At 37.6% G+C, this 26152-nt stretch overlaps 1 protein-coding gene across 18 annotated transcripts in view; it reads right to left on the minus strand.

Annotated features, from left to right (window-relative positions):
• Positions 1 to 26152, minus strand: part of TRAF3 (TNF receptor associated factor 3) — a 74730-nt gene that overhangs the window by 31752 nt on the left and 16826 nt on the right. For 5 of the 18 annotated variants that reach the window (XM_030040229.2, XM_030040210.2, XM_030040154.2 and 2 more), the window contains 2 exons: positions 3185 to 3441; positions 81 to 132 (listed from right to left, as the gene is read on the minus strand). In XM_030040229.2, the coding sequence (XP_029896089.1) occupies positions 81 to 132; positions 3185 to 3426 (294 nt within the window). In that variant the 5' untranslated portion in view covers positions 3427 to 3441. Of the gene's footprint in view, positions 1 to 80; positions 133 to 3184; positions 3442 to 18406; positions 18551 to 19402; positions 19589 to 20825; positions 20842 to 21049; positions 22760 to 24933; positions 25077 to 26152 lie in introns of those variants that run through there. The other 13 variants (XM_041129198.1, XM_041129197.1, XM_041129193.1 and 10 more) reach the window with 9 other exon arrangements.

A 26152-nucleotide genomic window follows, 5' to 3' on the forward strand; every position in this document is an offset into this window, starting at 1 on the left:
TAATTACCACAAAGCAATAACACATCTTATGTACACCACACAATTCAATACTCTTGAATAAAAAATAACTTTAACAATACCTTATCTTTTACTATGCTTTCTTGACACGCTGTACATTTTGGACTAGAAGAACTGGAGAGAAAAGAAAACAGAAAAACTAGTTTAACTCATCTGAATTTTTGCAGTATAAAAATTTCCATTTATTAGGCACTTTACTTAGTTACAGTTATTGAATATATTTTAAAATCATTAGAAGTGGATATAGTTCATTATAATGAGATAACACGATGTTATTTCAAAAAATGTGAACATCGAGTTTTCAGTGGACAGTAATCTGGCATTCCCGAGGAAATAAGACCACCACAATGCCTCCAGCCAACTGCGCAGTGGTTTTCTTCAAGGTGGCAAAATTCATTCCTTATTTTACAGTCTGCACCTGATCCACAATTTTTGTCACTTCTCAATCTAGCTGTGCAAACAGGCAAAATATTTTCTCTTCAATTATCCAGTCCTTTTTCAAACAACACCTAATTAAACTTCACTTCCTCTGACAGTCAATTATATATCCTTTTAGGGTAAAAAAGTATTTATGTCCATCTCCTTCAAGTCTGTTCTGGTTTTAGTAACTGTTACAGATCCTTGCTCCCTCCTTTATCTGAATTATTGCCCTGTAGCTGTTTTGGTAATCTAATTACCAAACTTGTGATCTCTTAGACAACAGGCAGATTGAGGAGCAGAACAGTCCGTGAATAGAAACTGAACTGGAGTGTAGGAAATCTTGGTTCCTACAGCTGTTTCTGGCTCTGACCTGCTAGGTGTCGTAGTGTAAATCCCTTCATTCCTTTTTAGCTCCTTTTCCCTATGTAAAATGGGGATAGTCATACTGATCTCCCTTGAAAAGCACCAAGATCTATGGATGAAAAGCACTAGGTAAAAGCTAGGTAAATTCTTTTGTAAAGCAACTCACTGACAGGCTGTAAGTTGTGGCTGCTAGGAGCTGTGCAAATCAATGTAAAAGGCTGAATAAGTTTGATTATGTTACATAATCAGTATGCTTATTTCAAATCATCTCACTGGCTTCTGCTTCTTGAACTGACCATTCGTGTCCCATCATATTTCTGAGCATCTTAACTACCTTGCAGCTTCAATATCTGTAATATTTTTGTTAAGTAAAAAAAAAAAAAAAAAAAAAAAAAAAAGGAAACTAATCTACTTGAGGGCAATTAGTGTTTAATACAATGTCATGATTTCCTTGCTCTTACTGAATTCACTCAAGCATCCCACCTCTCTTCTAAACTACTGCTGCATACTGAGCAGACATCTTTACTGCGTTATCTACACTGACTCCCAATTCTTTGTCCTCAAATAACACTGAAACAGAAGCTGCTAACATATAATCAGTGTGTGTGTATGCAGCAGCATATCAACAGTGAATGAAAATTTTTTGTGCCAAATGCAGAAACAACATAAACTTATTTTGCTTCCAGTTTTATGGCACTTTTTATTTCTCAAAAAAAGGAGCTGTAAATTTAATTTTAATAAAGGATTTGTTTGCAACAAGCACTTAAATATAGTGAAATAACTCGAATGAAAGAGCAGTGTGGTAGACAGTCTTACCCATGTGTCCTTTTCAATAACACACTAGTTGGAAAGTCAAGAAAGTAAAATTACACATGTTCTAGCTGCACTGTAATAAGCACATGTGCATGTCTCACAGCAGGGAAGGAAAATTGCCCAGATTCCAGCAATGCCAGAATTGTTACTGCTTAGATTGTTAAGGATCTGCTCTGTCCATCTGCATGCGTCAAGCATGGCAGGTGTTTGCTTTTCTGCAGTCACTGTTATTAACCATGTAAGACTCTTCCAAAAACATATATTCAGAAAGAAATAACTGCATTTCTTAAATGAAAACTACACCTCACCTGAAAATGTGTATTGAAAAAAAAGTTGGCAGGGTTTTTTTGTTGTTGTTTTAAATTTGACATGCTGTAGCACAAAACCTACAGGAGTGGATTAGTGAGCTATGGACCCTTGTATTTGCCCAGTACAGAGGTTACTCTTTACCATGAGACAGAGTAATGTAATATCCTCCAGTTTCTTTTGCCATGCTGCATGTAGTCTTGATTTATATACACCTGAGATTACAGTATTTCCAAGGGAAATATAAGCTAATACCTAGAGTCAGGATGGTCACCAAAAGTAAACGCGAGATCACCAAGACCTTCTAAAGTCAAATCCTCTCTCTTAGTAGTCCAGTGTGCAACATCCAGCAAGCTCAATGTCTTCTATACCTCTGCTTTCCCAGTAGCAAATGGAAGTATTGACTTATTTACCCCAGGAGATTAAAGCTTGCAGAATGGTCTCCAAACATTAGACCAAGTTTTGAAATCACACTGCTGAATACAATCAGTAGCAATGCATCAAAGTTGAGAGGCAAAGAAATATACTTCTACTGATGCACAGATACTTGTTAAAAGCTAGGTACTCCTTGAATGATCACACTTTTATCCTTACCTAGACTAGGAAAGGTTGAATCTCTCAGCATTCATTTTACACCTATAACATTCACTCACCCACCACTTTGCACTCTGGCCCAAATATCTCAGTAAGAGAAGCCAGCGTTCCTGACCCTCCTGGAATCCACAAAACATACAAGCCCCAGGACATACAGCTAGAATGGTTATGGGAAAAGGAAGCTCCACAAGCAGTTACATTTATCCAAGGGTCCCACCACTCAACTGTAAGGCTGGGTCCACAGCTAGGTTAGGTACCATCACCCCAAGGAGCCTCTGCAGGCTCACTTCCTCACATAGCCACAATTCACTGAGAGCATTCTACGCCAAACTAGCCATATTACCAGTCATGTGAAATAGCTACTCAGTCTAGGCTCCACAGGCAATGAAATTCTTACCTAACGCACATCACTACATGGGATTAAACCACTTTAACAACCATTCCAACAATATTGATGGAAAGCTTAGTTGTCTCATCCTGACCCAGAGTAGAACACAAATGTTTGCACCAGCATATGGATAACAAATAAGCAAGCAAGCAACAAGTGGAAGGCTGCTTCAAGCCAGGGCATTAGCTTAATGTATTCCTAAAACTACAATGGTGTTCACGCTATTTTCAGCGGTTCACAAGACAAAGTTATCAACACGTTCTGTCACAACAAAAAACATACCTTAGCAAGGCATTCATGCAGGTCTCACAAAATCTGTGTCCACATTCAGTCTGTTTAGGATTGCATAAGATGAGGTGACATTTTTCACATTTATACTTATCTTCCACAGCATTTACAAATTTCTCTTTGTAGCCACCTTGCTCTGGAACATAAATCGATGCTGAAGGACTGCGATCAGGATTGGCCCTTTGTTGCACCATTTCCACAGATAAAGGGGGTTCTGTCTTCTTACTGGTGTCCATGCTCTAAGATAGTTTCTGTGAAGCAAAAATGAGAAAACTTCTGAGAAATGAAGACCTCTTTTTCCATTTAAATAAAACAAACACAGCATCTCTGAGAGACTATGTAAAACCAGAAAGCACTAAGAACAAATACGTCTCCACACATCATGTGAACACAATACATACATAACTGCCTAAGTATATTAAGCATAGCAAACCCATAAAATATTCTATATTTTTCAATGGCTCTAGAAGGTCAAGAATTAAAACCTATTCCTGAAAGCAACATGTTAGTTAATTATTGGCATCACTCTAGGAACAAAAGAGAACAGAGCTTGCATTCTTCCATGTTTTTCTCTCTCTCTCTTTGAAGCGGAGGAAGCAGCAAGGGCTGTGGTGGAGAAGGTGCACTGGTCCAGTACCGTGCACGATACTACTCAGATGCTACTGTGAAAAGCACACAACCACTATACAGGGTATCTGGAGTCTATGCACCTTCACTGCCAACTCTTCCTGTCTATCCCATGCAATAGCAAAGTATAAGACATGCTGCTTTAAGTCTGTTTTAGAACAACACAACAGGTTTTTACCTTTTAAACACTTTCCAACCTTTTCATTGTACATCCCCACATGAAGGGAACACGTGATACAAGTCTAATTGACAGAGGAGAAAGGCCTATATAACATGGCCACTTGATTAATTCACCAGGACTAAGCACAACTGACAGGTAGATGAAAAAATAATTAATACAGTTGAAGACTGAATTACAGTACCTATTATCTTGGACTATGATTCTTCCAGGTCAGCATGCAAAGCATTAGCAGAGCAACAGAGGAAAAATACCTCAGGTTAAATTTTAAAACCCATTTCCAATAATTCCCTTGCTTATCTTGTAGTCAGACAAGTGTTAAGTGGTCTTAAAAAACCTCAGCACATGAAGGAGAAAGCACAGTTGGAGGATCCAACACCTATTTACATAAGAGAAATGCCTGGCTATTTACAAGAGAAAGGCATACTCCAATTCTCCCTCCATGTTAACTGACACTTGAAATATAAACCTATTCCACTGCTCTACAGTTGCCTCAAGCACTATAATTCAACTTTGAGAAGCAGAATGAAGAAATGAGGCCCAGTTCATTTCTCAATTATAAAAGTATGTCCACCAATACCACAAAAGGAGTCAAATGCCTCACATCCCAAACACACAAACCTTCTTGTACACGGTTTTTGTCATCTCTTATCTTCCCTCGCTACGCCCAAAACAAGTACTTGTAATTGAACGTATTTTCTTGTAAATCATTTCTGCATCTATAGTTTTGGTATAGAATTCTCCATGGAGACTAAACAGCCAAGGAAATTTCTTTCATTTCTGATGCTAACTGTTATTTCTAGAAACAAAAGACAAAATCATTGCATCTCATCGCTGATACCATTTCATGTCTTTACCAACATCAGCTGAGCAAGGATAGAGGTGCTGAATGACAAATCCACACTTCACTGCCCCCCTGCCCCAGGGGGACAGCGTCTCTGTATCTCCATCAAACACAGAGAGAGCGCAAGGAAACCAGCCTCATAACTCGGTAGATCCGATGATTGGGTCTTATTCAAAACCAGAAAAACAAACAAACAAAAAACCCAAACAAACATTCCCCACCACCACCACCTCCCCCTCCTCCTCAAAAAAAAAAAAATAGCCCACAAAGAAAGAAAACAGTTTCTACAGTAACTGAAAGGGAAATATAAATGCTGGTGCGTAATCTGAATTAATATCTGCCTGTTCCTTGTCTACTCTTCAAAGACTGCAGAGTCTAATGCCTTGGCAGAACAGTATCTGAAAAAAACAGAAAAATCAGTGCTGAACTGTAAGTAACTTGCAGTTCTCGTTAATGAGGAAATTCAGGTTATTTCAGACCAGGGAGGTAAGCAAAGCCTGAACTGGAGTTTCAGCAGCAACCATGAAAAAAACCAAACAAAAAGCCAGATAATGATGACACTGAAGAGGAATTCAAGAGACTATAACCAGCATACAAGAAATGAGATGTGATGCTGAGAGACAAGGAGGTTAAGAGAAGTGACATGAGCGAGAAAGGAAAGCAGTTGATGAAAGTAGTCTGGCTTTAGAGATTGCCCAAGACATGGCAGCCATTGCTGAACATCTGTGACTGGACAGAGGGGAACCCAGTCATGAGCTTAGGACTTGGCACTTTGTTGCAGTTGTAAAAGAAAGGGAGATTAGCAAGAGAGGAAAAAAAAAGTGCAACTCCATAAGCTAAGTTTCACCCGTCTGGATGCTATCTACGGATTTGCTTCTTGTGCGCAACTATGGGAAGAGCTTCATTTGGAGCTAGCAGTTTAGGAATCTTTAAAGGTTTTCAGTTCTCCAATTTATAATTTCTAGGTAGATACTGATGCCTCTTTTCCCACTGCAACTGCATATTTTTTTTTAATCATATTCAAGACCTCTACTGTTCTGTCAACTCTTGGAAGTCAAAAGCCAACTTCAAGAATGTTGACTGGTAAGAACAAGACAGGGAATGCGGTTTTTCTTAAAATGCCAGAATAAAACAAGGCATGGCCTGATTCTGACCCACAGAAGAAATTCAGAAAAAGAGGCACTAAAATAGATGCTGACAGGAGAATTGGCAAGTCAAGAAAGCACAAAGTTCCTGAACTTCTAAGTCATACAACACAACTATTGAACATCTGTTTCCCCATTAAGTTTCTTCCAAACAAAAAGAAGCTAAAGATGATTAGAGATGTGAAGTCTTCCAATAGCATGATTTCTCCAGGGAAACTATTCAGTTTATTAATCACAATGAGGCAGGCAGGGGTGAGAAGAATAATATTCAAGATTTAACTGAGAAAGAGTACTGAATGCCAAATGAGCAGCAGGTGAGAGTTTCATAGAGATACGAAACTCTTCTGGGGCTGGACTGTCAGCTGGCAAGAAAGATTTCATACCAAAATAAGCTGCACAGGGCTCCACAGGACTCCACTTTTGGAAGTGACGTATTGGATACCCCGCCACAGAAAACAACCAGAAAGCACACTGATAAATAAAATTTACTATAGAATATGCCTAAGAATAAGATTTGTGTGCTTCAGCTTATATATTTCTGTTTTATGAAGAAGTATGTCAGACCAGAAAAGCTAAACAAGCGCAGCACCAGAGTGGCCAGCTTGGTGAGGAATTCTCTTCCACAATACTCTGAATTGCCAGCATTATCTTATGCAGCAAAACTAGGAAGCCATTCATGAAGTACTGCAATAAAAAACCTCCTTACTACAACGGAAGAGCTGCATTTAACAAGGGAGTGGGGAGACGTGATGTCTGTCAAACTGCACACACAAATCTGCATGCACAGAGCTGTGTCCTCATGCACGTGAGTTGCATGCTGTTACACCTGTGTATGAGATCAGTGGTGAACACAAGTGCAGATAATACAAACATTTCAGCTGCCACCCTTTTGCAAACAACTTTCTACTATGGTTTACATACCACTACAGGGTGTAATCTGCAATGTCTTCTTTTCCTTTTCAGGAACCTTTAACAGCAGGACTCAGATTATACCCCCATAATCATGTTTCAAACTGCCAACAAGAAGCAATTTTGAAGTCACACCTCAGTAAGATACCATGCACTTACAGCAGTGAAGATAACATACCTCCAGAAAGCAGGGAGAGGAATCTGGCTAGAACATTCAAGATAGGCTAGTTCTGGTGGGGGCCTCCGATTCCTAAAGGCATGGCAAGCTGCCATCAAGTCAAAGACTCTGGTTCCTGTTCAGCAAGCTAAATCTTAACTCTTAATTCACTACTAGCTATTTCTTGCTCCAATTTCTAATCCCTGGGAAAAATCATCACAATAAAAGAATATGACTTTTAGATGTCTTTTAAAACTGTTAAATCTTGGACAATCACACCTTTCAGGCCAGATAAGCACATAACAAGAGGCACAGTCACCAAGGTCAGTTTTGTCCACTGTTGATTACATTCCTTCAGCCACCTCTCCTGCAGCCAACATGTGCTTACATTCACGCTTCTGCAGAGTAACAGAAGCAGAGATTGTTCTGGTCATCAGATGGGTAACACTGCTCGCGCCAGTCTGTCAGGTCTCACTGAGCTGCATTTTTGTCACTACTCTTGTTCAATATAAGTGCTACTCAAGTATCTGAGGCTAGACCCCAGTTAATATTTCAGGCTGTATATACTGTAATAAAGGTTAGAACAATTTGTTGTTACTTAACCCATACTAACATTAGTCCAGAGCATTAGAAACTGGAAACAAAAGTGAATCTACTGACAAAGATGTTCCAAGAATTAGAAAGCATAGGAGTTCCCAAACAAAAAGCATTTTTCTCTTTCCTTGTTTAAGCAAGGATGCTGTTCTCACCACAGAGAGGGCAAACATCCTAGAAATCCGCATTAATGTTCTGTATTATACCACTTTTTTTTTTATTTGCTTTTTGAAAATAAAACCAATTTGCAACATAGAAATACAATAAAGCTTCTATAAAAATTCAAAATATATTTGCATCTAAAAAACCAGGAAAAATATTAACTCTTATGTAATCTAAAACACCCCCCAAAAAATTGATGGCAAAAGGGACCACAGGATTTGGCAGCTAGCAAGCTCTGCATGAAGACAGTTTTCAACATATTGACAATACAAAGCAAATAAGCTTTTGCCAAAGTTTTAAAATTCAAAAAGGTCAAGAAGTTATTTGAAATAAATGGTTTTGTTACACTACCAGAGAAGAGGATAACAGAAGACACAATCTAATTTGGTTATTACTTAGGACAGAAAAGCTTTTCAATGAAATTACAATTTGCACTGAGAACAGAAGTTACCCAAACAGAACAACACTCCATGCACAGTATCTAAATTAAGTTCTGAAAAAGAAACGTGAAGTTGCAAGAGGGAGCTAAAGATCACAGCAGAAAAGTGACCAATGAGATGATTCAATCTTTCCTCTTCAAAAAACAGTTTATATATTCTTATATAAAAAGCGTAAAACCACACAAACTTCAGGGCCTCATTCTAACTAGGTAATTTTTTTGGTAGTGTGGGGTATGTTTTTTTAGTCTAGCTTTTAATGAGATAGGGCTTGTGACTGTGCTGTCTCTCCTCCCAGCCTCTCAAAACACTTGGGAACCGACTGGACGGATAGGTTTCATGAAAATGAGCAGCTATGTGGAGAACAGAAAGAGAAACCTAATGTAGTGTCTCACTGAGCAAGACGCTGTAAAAGTACAACCTCGGTCATCACCACCTGTGATCTATCAGTTGGCAAGTCAGTACACAATTACATCCAAGCCAGCCAAGACCACCTGCTCCCTCTTGTCCAGGCAAACTTCATGGTCTTAGTCTCCTCCAATATAATAATGGCAGGGTCTTTTTTTTTTTTTTTTTTTTTTGAGGAACAGGGAGTAGGGGTTACAAAAAGGGATGTAAAGCACAGATTACTAGGAAACCAGACTTCATCAGTTTCACTCTTCACAGAATTTTCTTCTGTCTTTATAGGATAGCCTCAGAGCACCAAATAATCAAGTACCTGGGGTGGTATTTCCAGCTCTTCAGTCTTCCCAGCCCATATGCTTTCTATCACCAAGAATTATTGCTTCAAGTTATCACACAGAAATCTTTATCTTAAAATTAAATTATTAAAACAACCTTAACTTTTCCTTTGTCTTACATTTCAGCATTTTATAGCTTCTAATAAATTCCTAGCACATACGTACTGAAAAGAAAGTACATCTTTCTTTCAGTATCTTTTAGACAAGTCTTCTGACTCGGTTCTGCTTCTATTTCCAAGCATGACTACAATATGCAACATATACTGTTGTACCTCGATGACTCGTTAAAACAATAATGCAAACTGAAAGCAGTATATTGGTGACAACGTATTATTAATTTACTCAGTGCACACATGTCAAAAAAAAATTAAAGCTGAGCAGGGAGGCTGCCATGGGAATCTTGACTCTAGAGCTCTTAAGCATGAAGGTGTCTTATTGCAGAGCGCCATCCTCACAGCATCCAGCCACCCCTCAGCCTGGCATTCTGGTAAAAGCCCCACCGTTGAGTCTGGACAAGGGCACAGAAGAACAACTGCTAAATAAAATGCAAATAGCTTGAATCACTCCACAAAAATACCTAGACAGTGACTGAACCAGCACCGGAGCGGCAGGTTTGAAAGCAAAGGACCATCCATTGATTTTGCCGTGTGCGAGGTCAGAAGTCTTGGCACTTTCACTCCTCTAATTTGTACAGGGGAACTACTGATTTTGTTTTTTCCTCTATGTACTTATCATGCTTGAAGCACTATTCACTATTTCTACACAGCATATATAGGATCAGCTAACCAGTGCTGAGGTATTTCCAGCATATGCCTTAAGAGAAAATTCTGAGGGCGTTAGGGGAGGACAGGGAAGGGTTGCTGGTCACCAACACCAGATACAACTTTACACAGTGAAAGAGACAAGACCATTCCTTATCTTCTTTTATGCAAAACATTCAAATACTAAGTCCAATTCCTGTATGAAAATAAAAGCAGCATTGATATTTAAAACTTATTTTTCCTTGTGTTAAAATAAACTGGGTATTTTAACTACTTGAAACTTTGCCCTATACCTCCATAAGCATCCACCTTCCTTGCATAAACTAACATAAACCAACTGTGAAGAAGACCTTGAGATCATACACATAATAGAACAGATGAGATCAACAGGAAAAATCACTACTTGGATATAAGCAAGTAGGACAGAAGCACTTGAAAACACACAGAAGACACCGAGTATTCTCCACACAAGAAGCTTCTGTCATTTGCAAGCTCTTCACAGCCACTTTTTAGTGCAGTATCCCAGGGACGCTGAGGTTGGAAGGCACTTCTGGAGGTCATCTAGCCCAGCCTCCTGTTCAGAGCAAGGCCAACTTCAAAGTTAGATCAGGTTGTCCAAAGCTGAGTTTTCAAAAACTCCAACGATGAAGATACCACAACCTCTCCAAGCAACCTCTTCCAGTGCTTAACACTCCTCTGTGAGGAGTTTTTATTATAGCAATTATGACGTGATATTCTTATGTAGAAAAAAGGCCTGTTCCATTGCACAAACTGCTATGTTCTCAAGCAACTAAACCAGATTTCACCATAATCTTTAAGGGCTCTATTCTGTAAAAATTATTGAACAAATAGCAAAACTATTTTTCACTTGGATGGTACAGGCTAGTCCTTCTTTTCCTATCTGAACTAGAAAATCAGAAGTATAACCAAAAATGGTGTCTGATATTCTTGCAAAAGAACAATCATGCATGTCACTTGAATCGCAACCATTGTGCATTTCCCATGTTCTAGTTTGCAAGATGACTGAATAGCAGAAAATGAACCATAAGCTAAGTTTTACATTGCTTTATTCTTTTAACTTTTTATCACTTTCCTTCGCTCTATTTCTTTCAACAATGAGTCTACACATTCATGTGAAGTGTCTCACAGGATTAAACAGAACAGCATCCCAGTACAGGGAACTCAATTTAGCAAGCCTGCTAGACTATGCTTTCATGAAAACAGTTCTAATATATAAACTGTTATAATATAAAATATATAAACTCCCTCCTGCTCAGTGTAACAAATTAAATTCTAAATAGAAAATAAAGCATTGGATAGATGTGTAAAGTAATTACATCAGCATTAAGAGATAAGAATGGGAATATTTGTAAATAATAATGTAGTATTAATATAGTCTGGAGTATCCAAGAGCCCAGGGACTGACACTTTTAGTAACTACCCCATAATATGTTGAATAGAATTCACATTCAGTCTAACACATACTGCACTGATGGGAGAAAAACAAAACAAAACAAAACAAAAAAACCCAACCAAACAAATTAACTTTAAAAGGGATTAAATTTTAACTATTAAAAAAAAAAAAGAGCAGAAAAGTAATTCAGTGCCATTTAGGAAAGCTGATTTTTATGTGATGCTATGTTCAACTATTACTCTTTTGAAAGTTAACAGCATTCTTTTGAATCATGACATATGGGCTGGCAAAACCACTTTAAGATTCAGCCTGAGGCAGTAGTAAAAACAAAGTGTTTGTATTTTGACTTACACTTGCTATCTACAGCTTTCAATAATTACTTCTTAATCTCAGCAGGCTACCAAAATACAGTATAAAGTCATTTGAAGTGCAAGAAACCAAAAGCCTCTTTTAGAAATCAAAAGACCTCTTAAGCTTTGAAAGCCTGGGTCACAAAACAACAGATAAGAGACATGCTGTCCAAGCTCTCCCTTCTGCATTTTGAACTCCAGTTTGGGTTCTTGTCTATGGGTGCAGGAGAGAGAAGAGAAAATATACAAGGTTATTGCATTTCACCTATGAAGTTAACCCCCAGCTGGGATCCATATTTCTATACAAGGATTTTAGTAGAAGCATTTAAAGAATAGGAAAGATCAAAAGACGGTCAGATGATCACAGGACAAAGTGTACTTTAATCTCTTCCACTGCTGTTCAGGGGAAGTCCATGATTGAGATAGATATGCCAGTCCCATGTGGAGGAAGTGGATCAACACTGGGTATTTTTTTGTAACTTCTGGCTCTGTTTACAAAGGAAAAAGTTCTATCTACCACAAAAGAAAAATATTCAGATCAAATATTCTGTGAAATGCCATGATAATCATATTTCAAGTTAAAGGTAGCTTCCTTTTACAAAATTATTTTATATATGCTTTGAAGAGAGAACTAGCAAAACCAGTTTATATTTGCATTCTGAATACTCTGTTTTTATGGAAAGCTATTTACATCGGTCCAGATTTCCTCTACTTCTCGTTCTACACCAAGCCTAACGCTTCCTTTATTTTTATTGCACGGCATAGAAGTCATTGGTTCACAAGTTACAAGTGGTAATGTCAAATCACATACACCCAAAAGAGAAGTCATTCACTATGTTTCCCACTTACACTTGCTGTGACTGGGAAACAGTAAATTTGAACTACCCGTGACACATCCTAACAAGGATCAACAAGGGCTAAGGCAGATAGCATGTCCCAATCATTTTGGCCAAAATCTACAGTCCTAGAAAAAGCTGTCTCATCCCCTAGTGACCTAAAAAAGTCCCCTTTTCTTGAAGGCATAACTTGGGTTGAAAAATCTGCTGCATGATTTATCAGAAACAACTTGCTTTTAAATTATATCAACTTAAGACACCAAAGTCTCTTCATCTCTGAAATCACCAAGTAGGGATCAAAAAATCTTCCTGTCTTAAAAGTTATTGTCAGCCTTTTTTTTCCTTTTCCTTTTTTTAAACCTAGACCGATCAACGGATGCTATTCTTTTCCACTCTCTTAATCAAAGAGCTACTCAGTATCAAATCTATTGAAATTTCAGAAGTCCAGCAAAATAGCAACAGATATTCTTCAAATCACAGTCTGTCTATCTATGTACTCTGCTAACTGGCAAGTGCATGAAGAATACTTTCTATATCGCCAATTTCTGGCAGAGTGCATCTGTGTTGACTCTTAACGAATCCAGCCTTGAAATCTAAGCAGAGGTACTACCTGTCTTAAAATTCTTTACCTCATCTTCTGCATGCATAAGAAGAAAGCATGTGAAGGCAAAGGTGTCCATGAAAAGCAAATTAAAAAAAAAAAAAAGAAACAAAGCACTTCAAGAGGTTTATTATAAATAATTACAGGAAAACTGCCTTCTCAAGAATCCCCAAAATACAAGTCAATCTATTTTTAAAATGCAGCTCATCTTTAACAAAATAATCCTCCCAAGAAATTCTGAACACAGCAGAGTATAGAGTAAGCTGGTAAATGATACAGAATGCAACTTCAAGTATGGCTCTGCACTTTCTGAATTAATGTTGTAATGAAGTACTGTGGAACTAGAAATGGCTATCCCAGGAAACTGAGATCACAATATCTCACTTCCACAAGAAATTCTTTCCACTCTAACCAAAATAAGTTTTCTCAGCCTACATCCAATGCTCAAAAAAAAAATCTATCCTGTCTCCTGTGGAAACTCACCCACATAAAACATTTCCTGCTCTTCCATTTTATCCAGTCGACCACTGTATACTATAAACACAGATGAGAAAGAATTACTTTTTCACACTGCCCTAAATACTAACCAAATTCTAGAAACTAATAACAGCAAGCAACATCATCAGAATATTTTATTTAACATTAAACTGCCTGGATGATATTCATTCATGCACAGATTCCAACCTCTCACTAATCTTAAGTGAATTTTTCCACCATTCTAGATGATGTCTTCAGCTTTGTCTAAAATCATTGCTTCTTATTCAGGAGGAAAAAGGAAAAAAGGGCATAAGGGCAACTCTCTCGTCATTTGTATTTTATTATTTATCAGAACATGAGCGAAGACAAAGACATTGTCCACTTGTTTAATGAAGTGATAGCAGGTTTAACTTCAGTGATTTCAGTGCTCATACTGTATACTTCACTGCTTATATTGTATTTTCTATGACTAACATCTTGAAGTTTGGGAACAGTGACGGGGGGGGCACATTGTTGTTAAGATCTTTCTATTAGAGGAAAAAACCTATTGAAACACATTTGTAAATGGAATCTGGAAGAAAAAAAAACAACACACAGAAAAAAATAATTTAAAAAAACAAACCACCACAACACGTGCGCTAGTATTTCTAGTTATAGTAAAGTGCATTCTAGTTTCCACATCTCTAGTAAAAATGTATTACTGAAGTTGAACTTTCAGGAGGAAAAAACAAGGTTTGGAAAAAGTGATAGACCCTTAATTCAGACTTGTCAGAATGTTCAGAATCAGAACTTCACATTCACTTGCTATCTAAAGTATTTTTTACCTTTACAAAGGTGTTCACGGAAGAAGCTGGGTTTTTTGTAACTGAAGATTTAAATTCTCAAAACATGTTTACCAGCAATATAAGAAAGGAAGGAACTTGTTGCTTCCTCTTGTAGTAAACGTAGGCTTTGGGAATACGATATTGAAGGCCAAGTCTATGTAAGACACAAATTCCTTCTGGTGTATAATGGTATTTGTTCTTCCGGCTGCAAAGTCTCATTAAAAGATTCTTTTACTTGGAACTTGCATGCAATTGCCTCGTTTCTCTCTCTGATTGTGATTACTTTCCCATACATCAAACTATTTTATTATTTTGCCTTGCCAACCTTAAGTCTTGTATTTGCTGCCTGCAGGTTTTTATCAACTGTTATTCTGGAGGTTTCAGATCAATAGATATTGTTGACATCTTGAAAACAAGCCATCTCTACAGCACCAGTTCAGACAGGATACTACTACGGACAAAAAAACCCCACATCCCTTTGAATGTTTCTCTCTTGCACTTGATTTTGTGAATTAACAAAAATCGATGAGGATGTTGTCCATCTACAGCATACTTAATGTGAAGACTGTAAGAGTACTTTACAAATTTTTCTGACAAAATTTCATATCACTACCCAAAAGCAAGTGTTTATCACTGTTACACAGCCAAAAAAAAGTTTAACACAAGAGACAGCAACCTTTCAAAGAAATTTCTGGTAGAATTGTACAGTACTGCTGCTGCTGAAGAGACATGTTAAAAACTGGTGCTTTCCACACCATCCACAAGGCCTCAGAAAGATTTCTGAGATTTGGAATATGAAGTTGCCAATTTTAGTTGAAAATTCTTTTTGCATGCTTAAAGCCAAAGGGCTCCTCTAGTTAATATTAATGAAATCGTGTTCACCTCTACCAAATAAATACTGAATAGAGCAATTTTGTTTAATGTATTAATGGCAATCTTACATTTAAACGTGCATTTTTATTTTTGAAAATTCAAACCTGAAAGCCTCCAGGTGTTGCACTAGAAACTAAATGAGAATCCTCAGAGATTCCTTGGAGAATTTATGCTGATAAAGACTATCTGCTTGCATTATAAAGATCCATGTAGGCACAGTCCAGCTATGCAGAATGCACAGAATAACTTCCAATCGGAGCAAATGCCAGATTTAAAAGTATGCAGAGGACAGTCACTGTAAGAGCAAGCAGCTTAAGTCCTAAGATTAGAGTTTAAAGGACAGAGTGCTGATTCCCCGCTTTTTGCAAATAACTTGTATCTAGGCAATGAAGCTTCCAATATTACAGCAGTGGTTTGGAATTTTTTTCCACCAATTCTACTGAGTGCTACATGATTTTAAGACTTTACCATTTTGTTTCCCCCTAAACTGTAAAATAAGCACTATATTGCTTACCTTTTATAGCATACTTGGCCTGAAGTGTTCTACATCAGTAGGAAGTATTATTTTTTAGACTCTTCTTCTAGTGAGATTTGTCATCAGTCTAAATCCTCCTAGAAGTCTGGATAAGAAGAAATCACCTGCCTGCCTTTCTTAGTCTCACAAGAGATTTTTTTTCATGATACTTTCCAACTAAACTGCAGCCCAATGCTTTATGATCTATATGAAACAATTTCAGGATCTGAAAACACTAGGTATAATATTATAGACAAACAGCTAGAGAGGTCAAGGTACCCTCATCTCTATATATAAGGACAACTACCACCTTAACATTATAAATGCTTTTGTGAAGAATCCTTTCTTCTAACTGCTTCACATTGTTCTGGAAGCTCTTGTAGTGCTGCCTTTAGAAGATCCCCCCCCAAAAGTGTAAAATTTAATCCAATTAAGAACATTTATAAATGTGCTTCCTACAATATAGCATAAAGTCCAAAAATACATGAAAAATGCAGTAATATACATGCATGAAGCCAGGCACAATCCAGTTCTGGGATTCTTTTCCATAATTAAACAGCCTCTACAACACACTAGTGGATAGGCTTATAGCCTACAGCACAGACATCATGTCATGATTTCATTCAAGCCTAGGAGTATTTGCTTTCAGTAGACATAGTTGAAAGTTTTCTAGCAACATACAACAGTTGGAGGAAAAAGAAAAAAAGAAAATAAAAAAAGGTAGCTCCAAAGCATGTTAAGCATGATCCCTCCTTCCTCTATACCTCTGCTAACCCTAGAAGCAATTATTTTGAGGCCAAGAGCAAAAAATTCCTGCTGTTATTTCAGATTAGTGAGTTCTGTAGGTTAATCATACAGTATCAAAAAATCAGTTTTTTCTTGCTTCTTTTGGTTTTTTAATCTTCCACCTCCAAGAGAGTTATTCGGGGGGGGGGGGGGGGGGAAGAGCTATTAAACTAGGTATACGTAAACTCACACTATTTTTTTCCTTTATATAGTTTTAGTAATTTATTCTCCCAGGTATTGATTGCACCAGAGTTTTACTAATCACACCTATCACCAGCATAGCTGTCAGCAAATAAGTGAAGGTTATCCCATTTTGGTACAAGGATACATTTTGTTATCAATCCGAACAGCTTCTGTGTCTTGCTGAAGTAAGGGATTTCATTAGTGCACTTACAGAGGATAGAGCGCCAACAACAGCTGTAATTAAGGCAAATCCACGGTATCTTAAGTTCAGCTGAATGAGGACAATCCCAATTTTCTCTCTCTTCCAACATGAAAATTTTAAGTCTTTAATGGTATGTCATCACCCTTTTTTTTTTTTTTTTAAATCATGTCCAGATACTTTTTTTTTTAAAAAGTGGCCTAAGCTGAATATTATATGCTAGTAAGAGCTCATCTCTATTAATACAAACTTCTTGTACTCATATACTATCCTTTATAAAGCCCCCTTTTTTCTCTCATCTGCTGAGTTTTGACCAGTAGTTTCAATCAAGCCCGCCACTACCACATTCAAGTCTTACCTTGAAGCACAACATAAAAGTCAACAACACAGATTTTTGCAATATATATTCCTGGCATCTATCTTTCATCATAGCAGCAGTGCAATGCAAACCAAGCATTGCACATGGAAATTCAGACCAAAGTCATCAAAGTAAATGCTCATCCTCACAAAAAGTTGTAATACATTTTCAATGTAAGGAGGAAATATTAAGTGTATGACTAGATGCTGAATTAAAAACAAAGCAAAAAGGAGATTTCCAGTAAAGTTCAAGATGACAGGTAGGTAGAAAAAAAATATTCCATGAGTCCTAACCACCTACTTCAAAGCAGTAAAAAGACTGTTCAGGTAAAATGTTCTCCTCTATACAAATACCCATGCTTTAGTAGAAAAAATAAATAAATCATGAACTACTACATAAATGTAATAGCAATTTGTCTCCTAACCATTAACTAGCAAGCTCATCAAGTTTGGATTGAGTACAGCCCAATTTAGCCGTGCACTCAAAGAAAAGGCAAAAGAAACCTATGAGAGAAAGTACATCAAATCTATAATTCCAAATAAATCTTTCTCCTTCAAAGTTTATCCAAGGCTCTCAGAATTTTCATGCTTGACAGATGCGAGATTTTTCCCAGCAGCCAAAAAAAGTTATATCAAAAACAAAAGCATCAAGGAAGAATTTTACTGTATCACAGCCACACAAAGCAGCGGCAGTGCCACCAAAGAATTTGACATTAGATGTGGTTGCTTGAAGCTGTATTCACAAGTCAAGTTACAAGCACTAGAAGATTAAAGGTGAGTCTCCAAACTAGGAGTAACATGATTCCACAAAATATATGTATTTTCTTACAATCTACTCTTCAAAAGAGGTTCATCTTAAGAACAGGTTACAAGACCCTTTTCCATTTAAATACCTCATCAGTATCACAGCTGCTGTCAGAATGGCATAAAGGTTGAAACCCTTGATAGTTCTTGTCTTCTTCCCAGCCTAACCTTTGTTCTTACTCACTGCCTCCTCTAACCTCTTCACTAGCTATCTGCTACCAGGTAAACTCTCTATCAGTCTGGAAATTATATACTCCTTCTCACATAACAGTTCTCCTCGACAGACAACTGAAGAGACTACAATATTAAAAGGGGAATTGTTAGTTTAAAAAAGCTTGTGACTTCCAAAGTTTGTGCAACAGTTTTCTTGATCAAATCTGTACACTTCTTTTCTTCACACACTAACACCTCTCCCTTCCCCCAAATTTGGAAGACTTTGCTTACTTTTCCTTTGTTTTATTTGAATCTCATTTGATCTGCAGCTTGAGGATAAAGGAGAATAGGCTTTCTCAATGCTCTGTTAGAGTTCTCTTTACTCTTGCCAATAACAGGAGCTTTGCTATAGTCTGCCCAGTTTCTTTCTTTGGCCTAAAGAGGGAAGGAAAAGTTTAAGTTATGTTACTTTCATTGAAAAACCCTGTAACAGGTTTCTCAGCATTTGTAAAGTTAGTCTAATGAAACTGAGGAAGTATCAAACTAATTTTTAATAATAACGTAGAGAACATTACAGGTAACGTACCAACATGTGATTTTTCAACCATTGTTTTCCTCTCCTCCACCATTGTTCACAAAGGACTCTCAACAAAACAACATTACCAAAGGACATGCACACAGTAAAAATCACAGCTAATTTTTCCTGCCTTCACACACTCAAAAACTTCTCCACCCAGACACATTACATGTCATTACAGACTATACAAAATCTTCCGAGCAGTGCCATTTTCTTGGTAACAGTCTGTTAAATTCCATTTGGAAACATCAGCCCAATTCTGGGAAAGTAACTAATTGTTCTACAGAGCATTTCTTGAAAAAAACACCCCATGACAATATTCAAACCAAAAACCAACCTGATTTGGTTTTAGAAGAAAGCAACCTGATTTGGCCAAGCTTGTTTGATCCTGGAATTTTTACAAGCACAGAGAAAAAGGGGAAAGGAGTCTGAAAGCACAATTAATATAAATCTTCATCAATCTCTATCTATATGCATTCCTAAATGTTGATAGTAAAGTTTAAATACAACAATGCTACAACAATGCCCAGGCCACCAGTAGACTAAATCTTAAGGCCCCACAGTCTCTCTCATATTTACACTTCAAGAACAACATTTTGTGACCACGTTGCAGTAACCTCACCTGACTATTTATAATATTATACAGTCAAACCACATTTTTGCAAGAATTTTAGTTTCTCAACTCGTCAATGAAGTTTGCATCCACCTACCACAGAGTCCAACAGTGCCAGTGAACTCTGACAAATCTGAGCAGCTATTCCGTAGTGCCAGAGCAGCGATGTTCCCAGATGACACTAAGCAGACCAGCACCAAGGGCCCACCTCGGCAGCGTGTTCCCAGCTGTCATCCTGCACAGAATGCTGCGAAGATGGATCAGCCTCAGCAGTTACACAGAGCTGGTTATGGAAGTTCAGACAGTCACAGAATTGCGTACCTGCCAGTAAATGTGATGGGCTCTCATTCCCATTATCATGTCTAAAGTAAGTGACTTGGTAACATGAGACCAAGACAACATTTAATCTAGTCCTTTTATTTATCTACTTCCACAACTATAGATGAGTCTTTTTTGTGGCTTTCTGATTTTTTGATCTTTGTCACATGCTACAATTCACCTTTGGTCCTCAGGGGGTAGAAAGGAAAGGCTACTGCTACTAATAAAGTAACAGCCACGCTACTTTGGACCAGAATCATATTAAGTAGTAGGCTCATGAGCAGTTACAGACTCTGGCAAAAGAAACACACTGGCCAAAGAAAGCCCAGTCTGGCTCATTCTAGAAACAAAGCAGCTGGAAAAATAGCCCAGCTCTGAGATTTACAGAAAACTACAGGAATAAACTCTTACATACGAAAAGGAGATCTGCAACTGTACAACACTTACCCCACCCAAAGAGTATATAAATTGCAAATCACCCATAATTCTTACAGATGTCATGAATGAAGTATGAATTTCTGTACTAAACATTTATATAGTAACTCAGCAAGAAATTTAAGTTCTAAAGCTCTTTCAAGCTCCCATCCTGAGTTTAGACACTAATTATGACTGCCCTGGTCACTGTCCATTCATATTCTTAGCTATAAAACTAAATTTAGTGCAGAGAGTTTTGTACTTCCAGCCTCTCCTTTCTCTCCCAACACACCAACCAATCCCTTCTGATTCACAGAGGATTCAGGCGCCTCCAAGGTTTCATTCTTACTGAAAAAGTGCACTCCACAGCTAAACAGCAGCATTATGACAGTGGTATACCCTTAGAATTCTGGCATTAAAAAAACATCCAAAGACATGGATAAGACATAGAAAGGACTGGGTTTTTAGCTCTTAAGATTATCATAAAAAGAGGGACATTCCCAGAACACTGTTCTTGAAAACAATTCCATATTATATTAGATAACCAAAGTGAAAACTGACTCCAAAAAGAGATTTTAATACATATGAAGTACAAGTAACTGTTTGTCAACTTTAACATACTAGATAATTCAAGGAATTTATTACAATGAATTTCAATGAGTTACAAGCAATAAAAAAGGTAATCAGAACTTTTACTTTCCAACAGAACACAGTTATTGTTGCGTGCTACAACATGCAGAAATTACTTCTATTATCCTTTATGTGTTAGGCAACAAAAAGTACCTTACCTTAATTCTCCACTGTCTGAGCACAGAGGATTAAAAACAAAGTATTAGGCAGAAACTGCAAGTGTTTCATATCAAGAAAAAAACAAACCACTGCATCAATAAACTTAATGGCTGTCCAGCATGCCATGCACATACTAGGGACACTTAATGAAAACTTATCCACACCCTTTTTTTGCAAGCAGTCAGATCTCTGAATTGGAAACCTGAAGGCAGCCGTTCATTACCTCCTGCTCCAAAACGCAGATCTCAGCAACACAACACTGCAAGAGGAGCCACCATAGCTTGATTTTCCCTCCTAGTAATTCCCTCCTTGCCAATTACTGCACTGCAGTCTTTCTGAGGGCTATGCAAAATGCAAACAGGGGAGGACTAAAAGAGCCAGGGAAAGAAACACGGTTTAGAGAAAAGTTCGTTCAAATCACCTCAGGTCTTACTAGTTGTGCGCTGAAAGGAATAAACAGCAGAGTTTGGTGGGATGTCTTAGGATTCTCTCTGCTGTTTTTCCTCTTGTGTTCCTGCCTTTCTTTTCCTTCATTTTTCATAGGATAATTTGGGGATTTTACCTTGTGGCAAAGCTAGAGGGAATTGGGGAAAAAAAGATAAACAATTTTTAAAATTTTTAAGTTGTTTCTTCTATTTAGTGACTTCACTGTTTATAAGTTACATTAAAGCTACCTTTTATTCTCATAACCACTAATATTTTAAGGGGTTAAAAAACTAAAGAAAAAAAGTCTTTTACGGTTTGGGGTATTTGGGGCTTTTCTGGGTTTAGGGCAGAACGTGGTGGTGCTGGTGGGTTTTTTTGCTTTTGCTGCTTAAATCAGGGAGTTTAGTCAATCAACTATTTTAATACTTGGATGCTTTCCCTATACAATTAAAACTGCCATGATTACACAGCAGCGGCATTTGTGAGACAAATGCCCAGCCGGGGCATTTGTAATTATTTCCCAAGTGTTCCACAACAGCAGCTAAAGAATACATCTGAATATTAAAGAAGCTTTCACAGAAGGGTTGAGCATTGGAAGGGACATCTGGAAATCATCTAGTCCAATCCCCCTGCTCAAGCAGGATCAGCGAGAGCCAGCTGCCCATAACGGTGTCCCATCAGGTTTTGAGTATCTGCACACAGAGTGACTCTACTACCACTCTGGGCAACCTGTTGCAGTGTTTGAGCACCCCCACAGTCAAAGTTTTTCTTGTGTTTAGATGGAATTTTATGTTTTTTTAATTTATGCCCGTTGCCTCTTTGAACACTAGAAGTCTTATTTTTACTTGGGTTCACTTTTTTTTTTCTCCCCCACCTCGCTGCTTCTTTCTCCACAGCTGCATTTAAGAGCAAAGGGAGCAACAATGAGTGCTGAGTGTCAATCAGCCAGTTGTTGGCTCTTTTGCAACAATAGGCTCATCACTGCTCCTTCCCTCTGCATCCTGCCGAGCAAGGCTCAAGGCCAGATCTTTTAGCCCATAGCAGCCCAGCTGCCTACCATCAGCAACCTATTATTCCTTGAGATCCATGGATCTTCCATGGAGGAAGATCCTGCCCAGTCTTTTCTGGTTTGGCCTCACTGAAATGTTAGGTGGGACTGAACACATGCTGACAATGACACAGAAAGCTCAGAAACCTCCAGCAGCTCTTCAGCACTTCCCTACCTTCTGCTGCAACCCCACCAAAAGAAGGGGCAGTAGCCAGCATTCAGAGCACATTGTATGGGGCTAAGAAGAAAGGAAATGGGTTTGGGTTTTGGCTCACAGCAGTGAAAAGGTTGGTTGGTTTTAGTGGCGTGTTTCAACAAGGTTTATGCTGGCCTTTTAAAGAAAAAGTAATGGGCAATATAGGTACAGACTCGCAGATACAATGAACATACCTACTACCCACTCCCCCACCCACATATGGGAGAAAGATTAATTTCTCACAGCTGTGCACAAGTTCTTTGCTTACTCTTCACAGAGGCTCCTGAGTTTCCATGCACTGAAACAGCAGTTTTACTTTTTTTTTTTTTCTTTTCTAACATGGCTTAGTTAAAATTGAAATTCCTGTAATGGACAACATATACTCAGTTTAGGTTCCCAAACAAAGTTTTAGTTAGTTTTATTTTAAGTTTGTCTCTACTGAAAATAATTTATTTAACACTAAAGCTCATCTTCAGTTTCAAATCTCTTCCCTGGTTTGTAGACCAAACATCATATACCACATTTAAAAAATACAATAATGAATTTGAAAAGGGAAAAGGCCTGTTGGCTTTGAAACAGAAAAAAATCAGAAGAACTATCAGAGCCTTTCTGCATGACTTAGAGCACTTCTGTACATTTCTATTCTCCTGTGTCGAGGAACAGATATAATGCCTCCTTTCTCTGATCTTACCTGGACACCTACCAAGTTCCCATCTCTTCACATACTTGTATAAATATTACCGTATAACAGGACTTCAGCCTTAAGCTGGGAACTGCCAAAAGTTAAAAAAAATAACTAGGAATAAGGAACACAAACCCATAATTGTATCTTGGTAAAGCTGGGGGGGAGGGAGGACCAAAAATATCCCTTTCCCCTAAAAACGCAACATAGTATCTTTCAGTTTCCGCAGTTAGTTTAAAACTAGCGCCTTAACAACACTTTTCAACCTGTTTTGCTTCAGGACACTGAAGACAACCACGTGCAACCTAGTTGCTTTCTGGCTGGGATTCACACACTATCAAGGATGCATACAGCATTTCTTAGGAAAAAAACCACCTAGCACTAAGTTAGAAAATGGGGCCAAGGAAGAAAATCTTACAGAAAGATAGCAAGTTTGTTTCATAAATTGTTTGAGGTCCCGTGTATTCTTGGTGGGAGGGTAAGACAGAAAGAGAAAAGGCCAAGATAGTATCCAACCACTCCAGCAGACTATTTCCTCCTCCTGCACCCTTCAGGTGCTACATCTAGATCACAACCTAGAAAGGACTGTTACGTGAACCTACAAAAAAGAACTTATTGTAACAAGAACATGAACTTCTGTGTATAAACAGCATCATTAATTCACATAATTTATTACTTAGAAGAAGTTCTTAGTCATAGCACTTAACATATTGTCTATTGTTATTATAGCAAAAAGCTTATTTTTACCCCTTTTCCACACAAAATTTTGAAAGAGCCTCTCTACCTTCCAGCTTTATAAAGCTGCACCTACTCTGAGGAACAGGCCACAGAGCAATCCCAGAGCATCAGCTGCTGCTACTCTCTGAAGACACAATCCCTATCACTCACCTGAAGGACTGAGGAATTTCCTATGTGTCAAGAAGTTGAAAGGAGCATGTTTCACTTTTTTTAATCCATTCCTAATTTACAGCTTAAACTGAAGGCAAAAAGGACTACTAACTTTTTTGTAGAAGCATCATTTCTTTTCAAACTCCAGAAAAGGTAGAGTGGAACAAGGAAGGAAAGCACAACCTCAAACATTTAATGTACTGTTCTAAAAGCTTCAGGAAGTTTTCTCTTCTTGCAACTAAGGTATAATGTAGTTTCCCAAATTGGGCTGTGGCTGACTGAGGAAGCTGGCTACCACCTATGAGAGTTCTAATCGTATTTTTAAGCTATTTGAAATAAAAATTTAAAATAAATTTATCTTTCCCTCAGATGTTTAATAAAATTGAGATAATTTGCTTACCTTTCTCACAAATACAACAGAACTGATAAAATGAAACAAAAGTTTATTTATAAACAAGCCTCCATATACTATCAGCCAACTTAATTCCATCAGGCAAAGAGTGCAGAAGAACTTGCTAAATAGTCCATTCTGACTGTGTGGAAGACAGAATAAGAAAGAGCAAGGCTGTAAGAGGGTTTACTTACAGAAATAAGAATGAAACTTGTTTGACTTCTGAGGTATCACCCTCATTCATAACTAAAGCAAGTCCAGGCGCTGAAGAGGATTTGTAAAATTAATACAATCAACGTAAAGATGTGAAAACACAAAGGAGAACAAGGTACTTTACAGTTTCATGCAATGATACAAATACTACTTCTACCAAAAAAAAAAACCCAACAAAAAACCCCAACTCACACAACTGTCATGAGGTTTCTAAATGTACATATCACAAAAATATATACAGCAGAAAAATCGTTGCTACCTACCTGCTTACATGAAAAAAATTCACAACACAAACCACAGTGACACACAAGACTGCAGTCTGTGCTTCCAATGGATTAATATATTGTTTCCCACTGCTGAGAGCTGGTCTTGATTCAGTTAAAGCCTAAGCACTCAGGCTTTCCTGCTGGGAAAGAAACAAGTAAAGTCGGTTTCAAGCATCTCCTATTAATATACAGAAACAATTCTCACAAGCCTGAAGGCAGAAAAGAGAAATAGTAGGTTAAGGTTGCATGAAACCATAACAAACTACAGCAAATCAAAAAGCTGCACTGAGATTTATTAGTTCACTAGAAAATTCATTGCAAAAGTCTATTTACTTCATGGAGGAAGTCACCACTGCCACCACTTAGTGAGTCAAGCTAGTCTGCAAGAATGTTTTACATAATGGGAAAATTTTTCTTGGCCAGAGGTTCACAGTGTTCTTAAATTTCCAGAAACTGCAGATGTAAAGATACTTCTGTTAACCTAAACCAAAACCAAGAAAAGAAACTATCTATCTGAGATGCACGCTCCATTTCACAACACAGGTCTAATTTTACTAGCTACTGTACTTCAACCTATTCAGCATAGGAAAGATTTACACTCCGATATAAAAGGAAGGAAATATGAACATTGAAAACACAGGTAGTTTTAATACTACCACAAAATGGTATTAAAATATATTGGCTAGCACATCATCACCACTTCTAAACTGTGATACTGAGAACTGAAGCAGTTTAAGTTACCAGTTTTATTCTTGTAGAAAATTAGTGCTAGTGAAACATTTGGAATGGATTTACAAGAAAGCACGATACCATCTTATTTCTTCCATTTTCACTTTACTGTGAAATAAAAGCTAATGAGGGCCAAGAATCCCTACAGTCAGTAATGAACTGAAAGGTGTTCTTTCCTTCTTTTAGCAATGAAAATATGCTGCAACACCACTACAGCATAAAATCCAGTTCACTCAAAGTAAAGTAGCTTGAATGAAGGAACCTTTCCTCAGTTTTCAGAGGGCTGATAACAGCTTAAAGATTGTATTTAAAATCAAAGAGAGAATTCAAAACATCCCACAGCTCAGATATTATTCACCTTATTCTGCTAAAAATAATCAATTTAAAAATACAGATTGTTCAGATTATATTTTAGTTGCTGCTTTTTAAATATTTTTAATGATACTTAAGAGTAAGCCTGGTTTTTTAATTATACAACTTGTTGAAA

Source organism: Aquila chrysaetos, chromosome 2 (genome assembly GCF_900496995.4).
Source record: "Aquila chrysaetos chrysaetos chromosome 2, bAquChr1.4, whole genome shotgun sequence".
NCBI lineage: Eukaryota > Metazoa > Chordata > Aves > Accipitriformes > Accipitridae > Aquila > Aquila chrysaetos.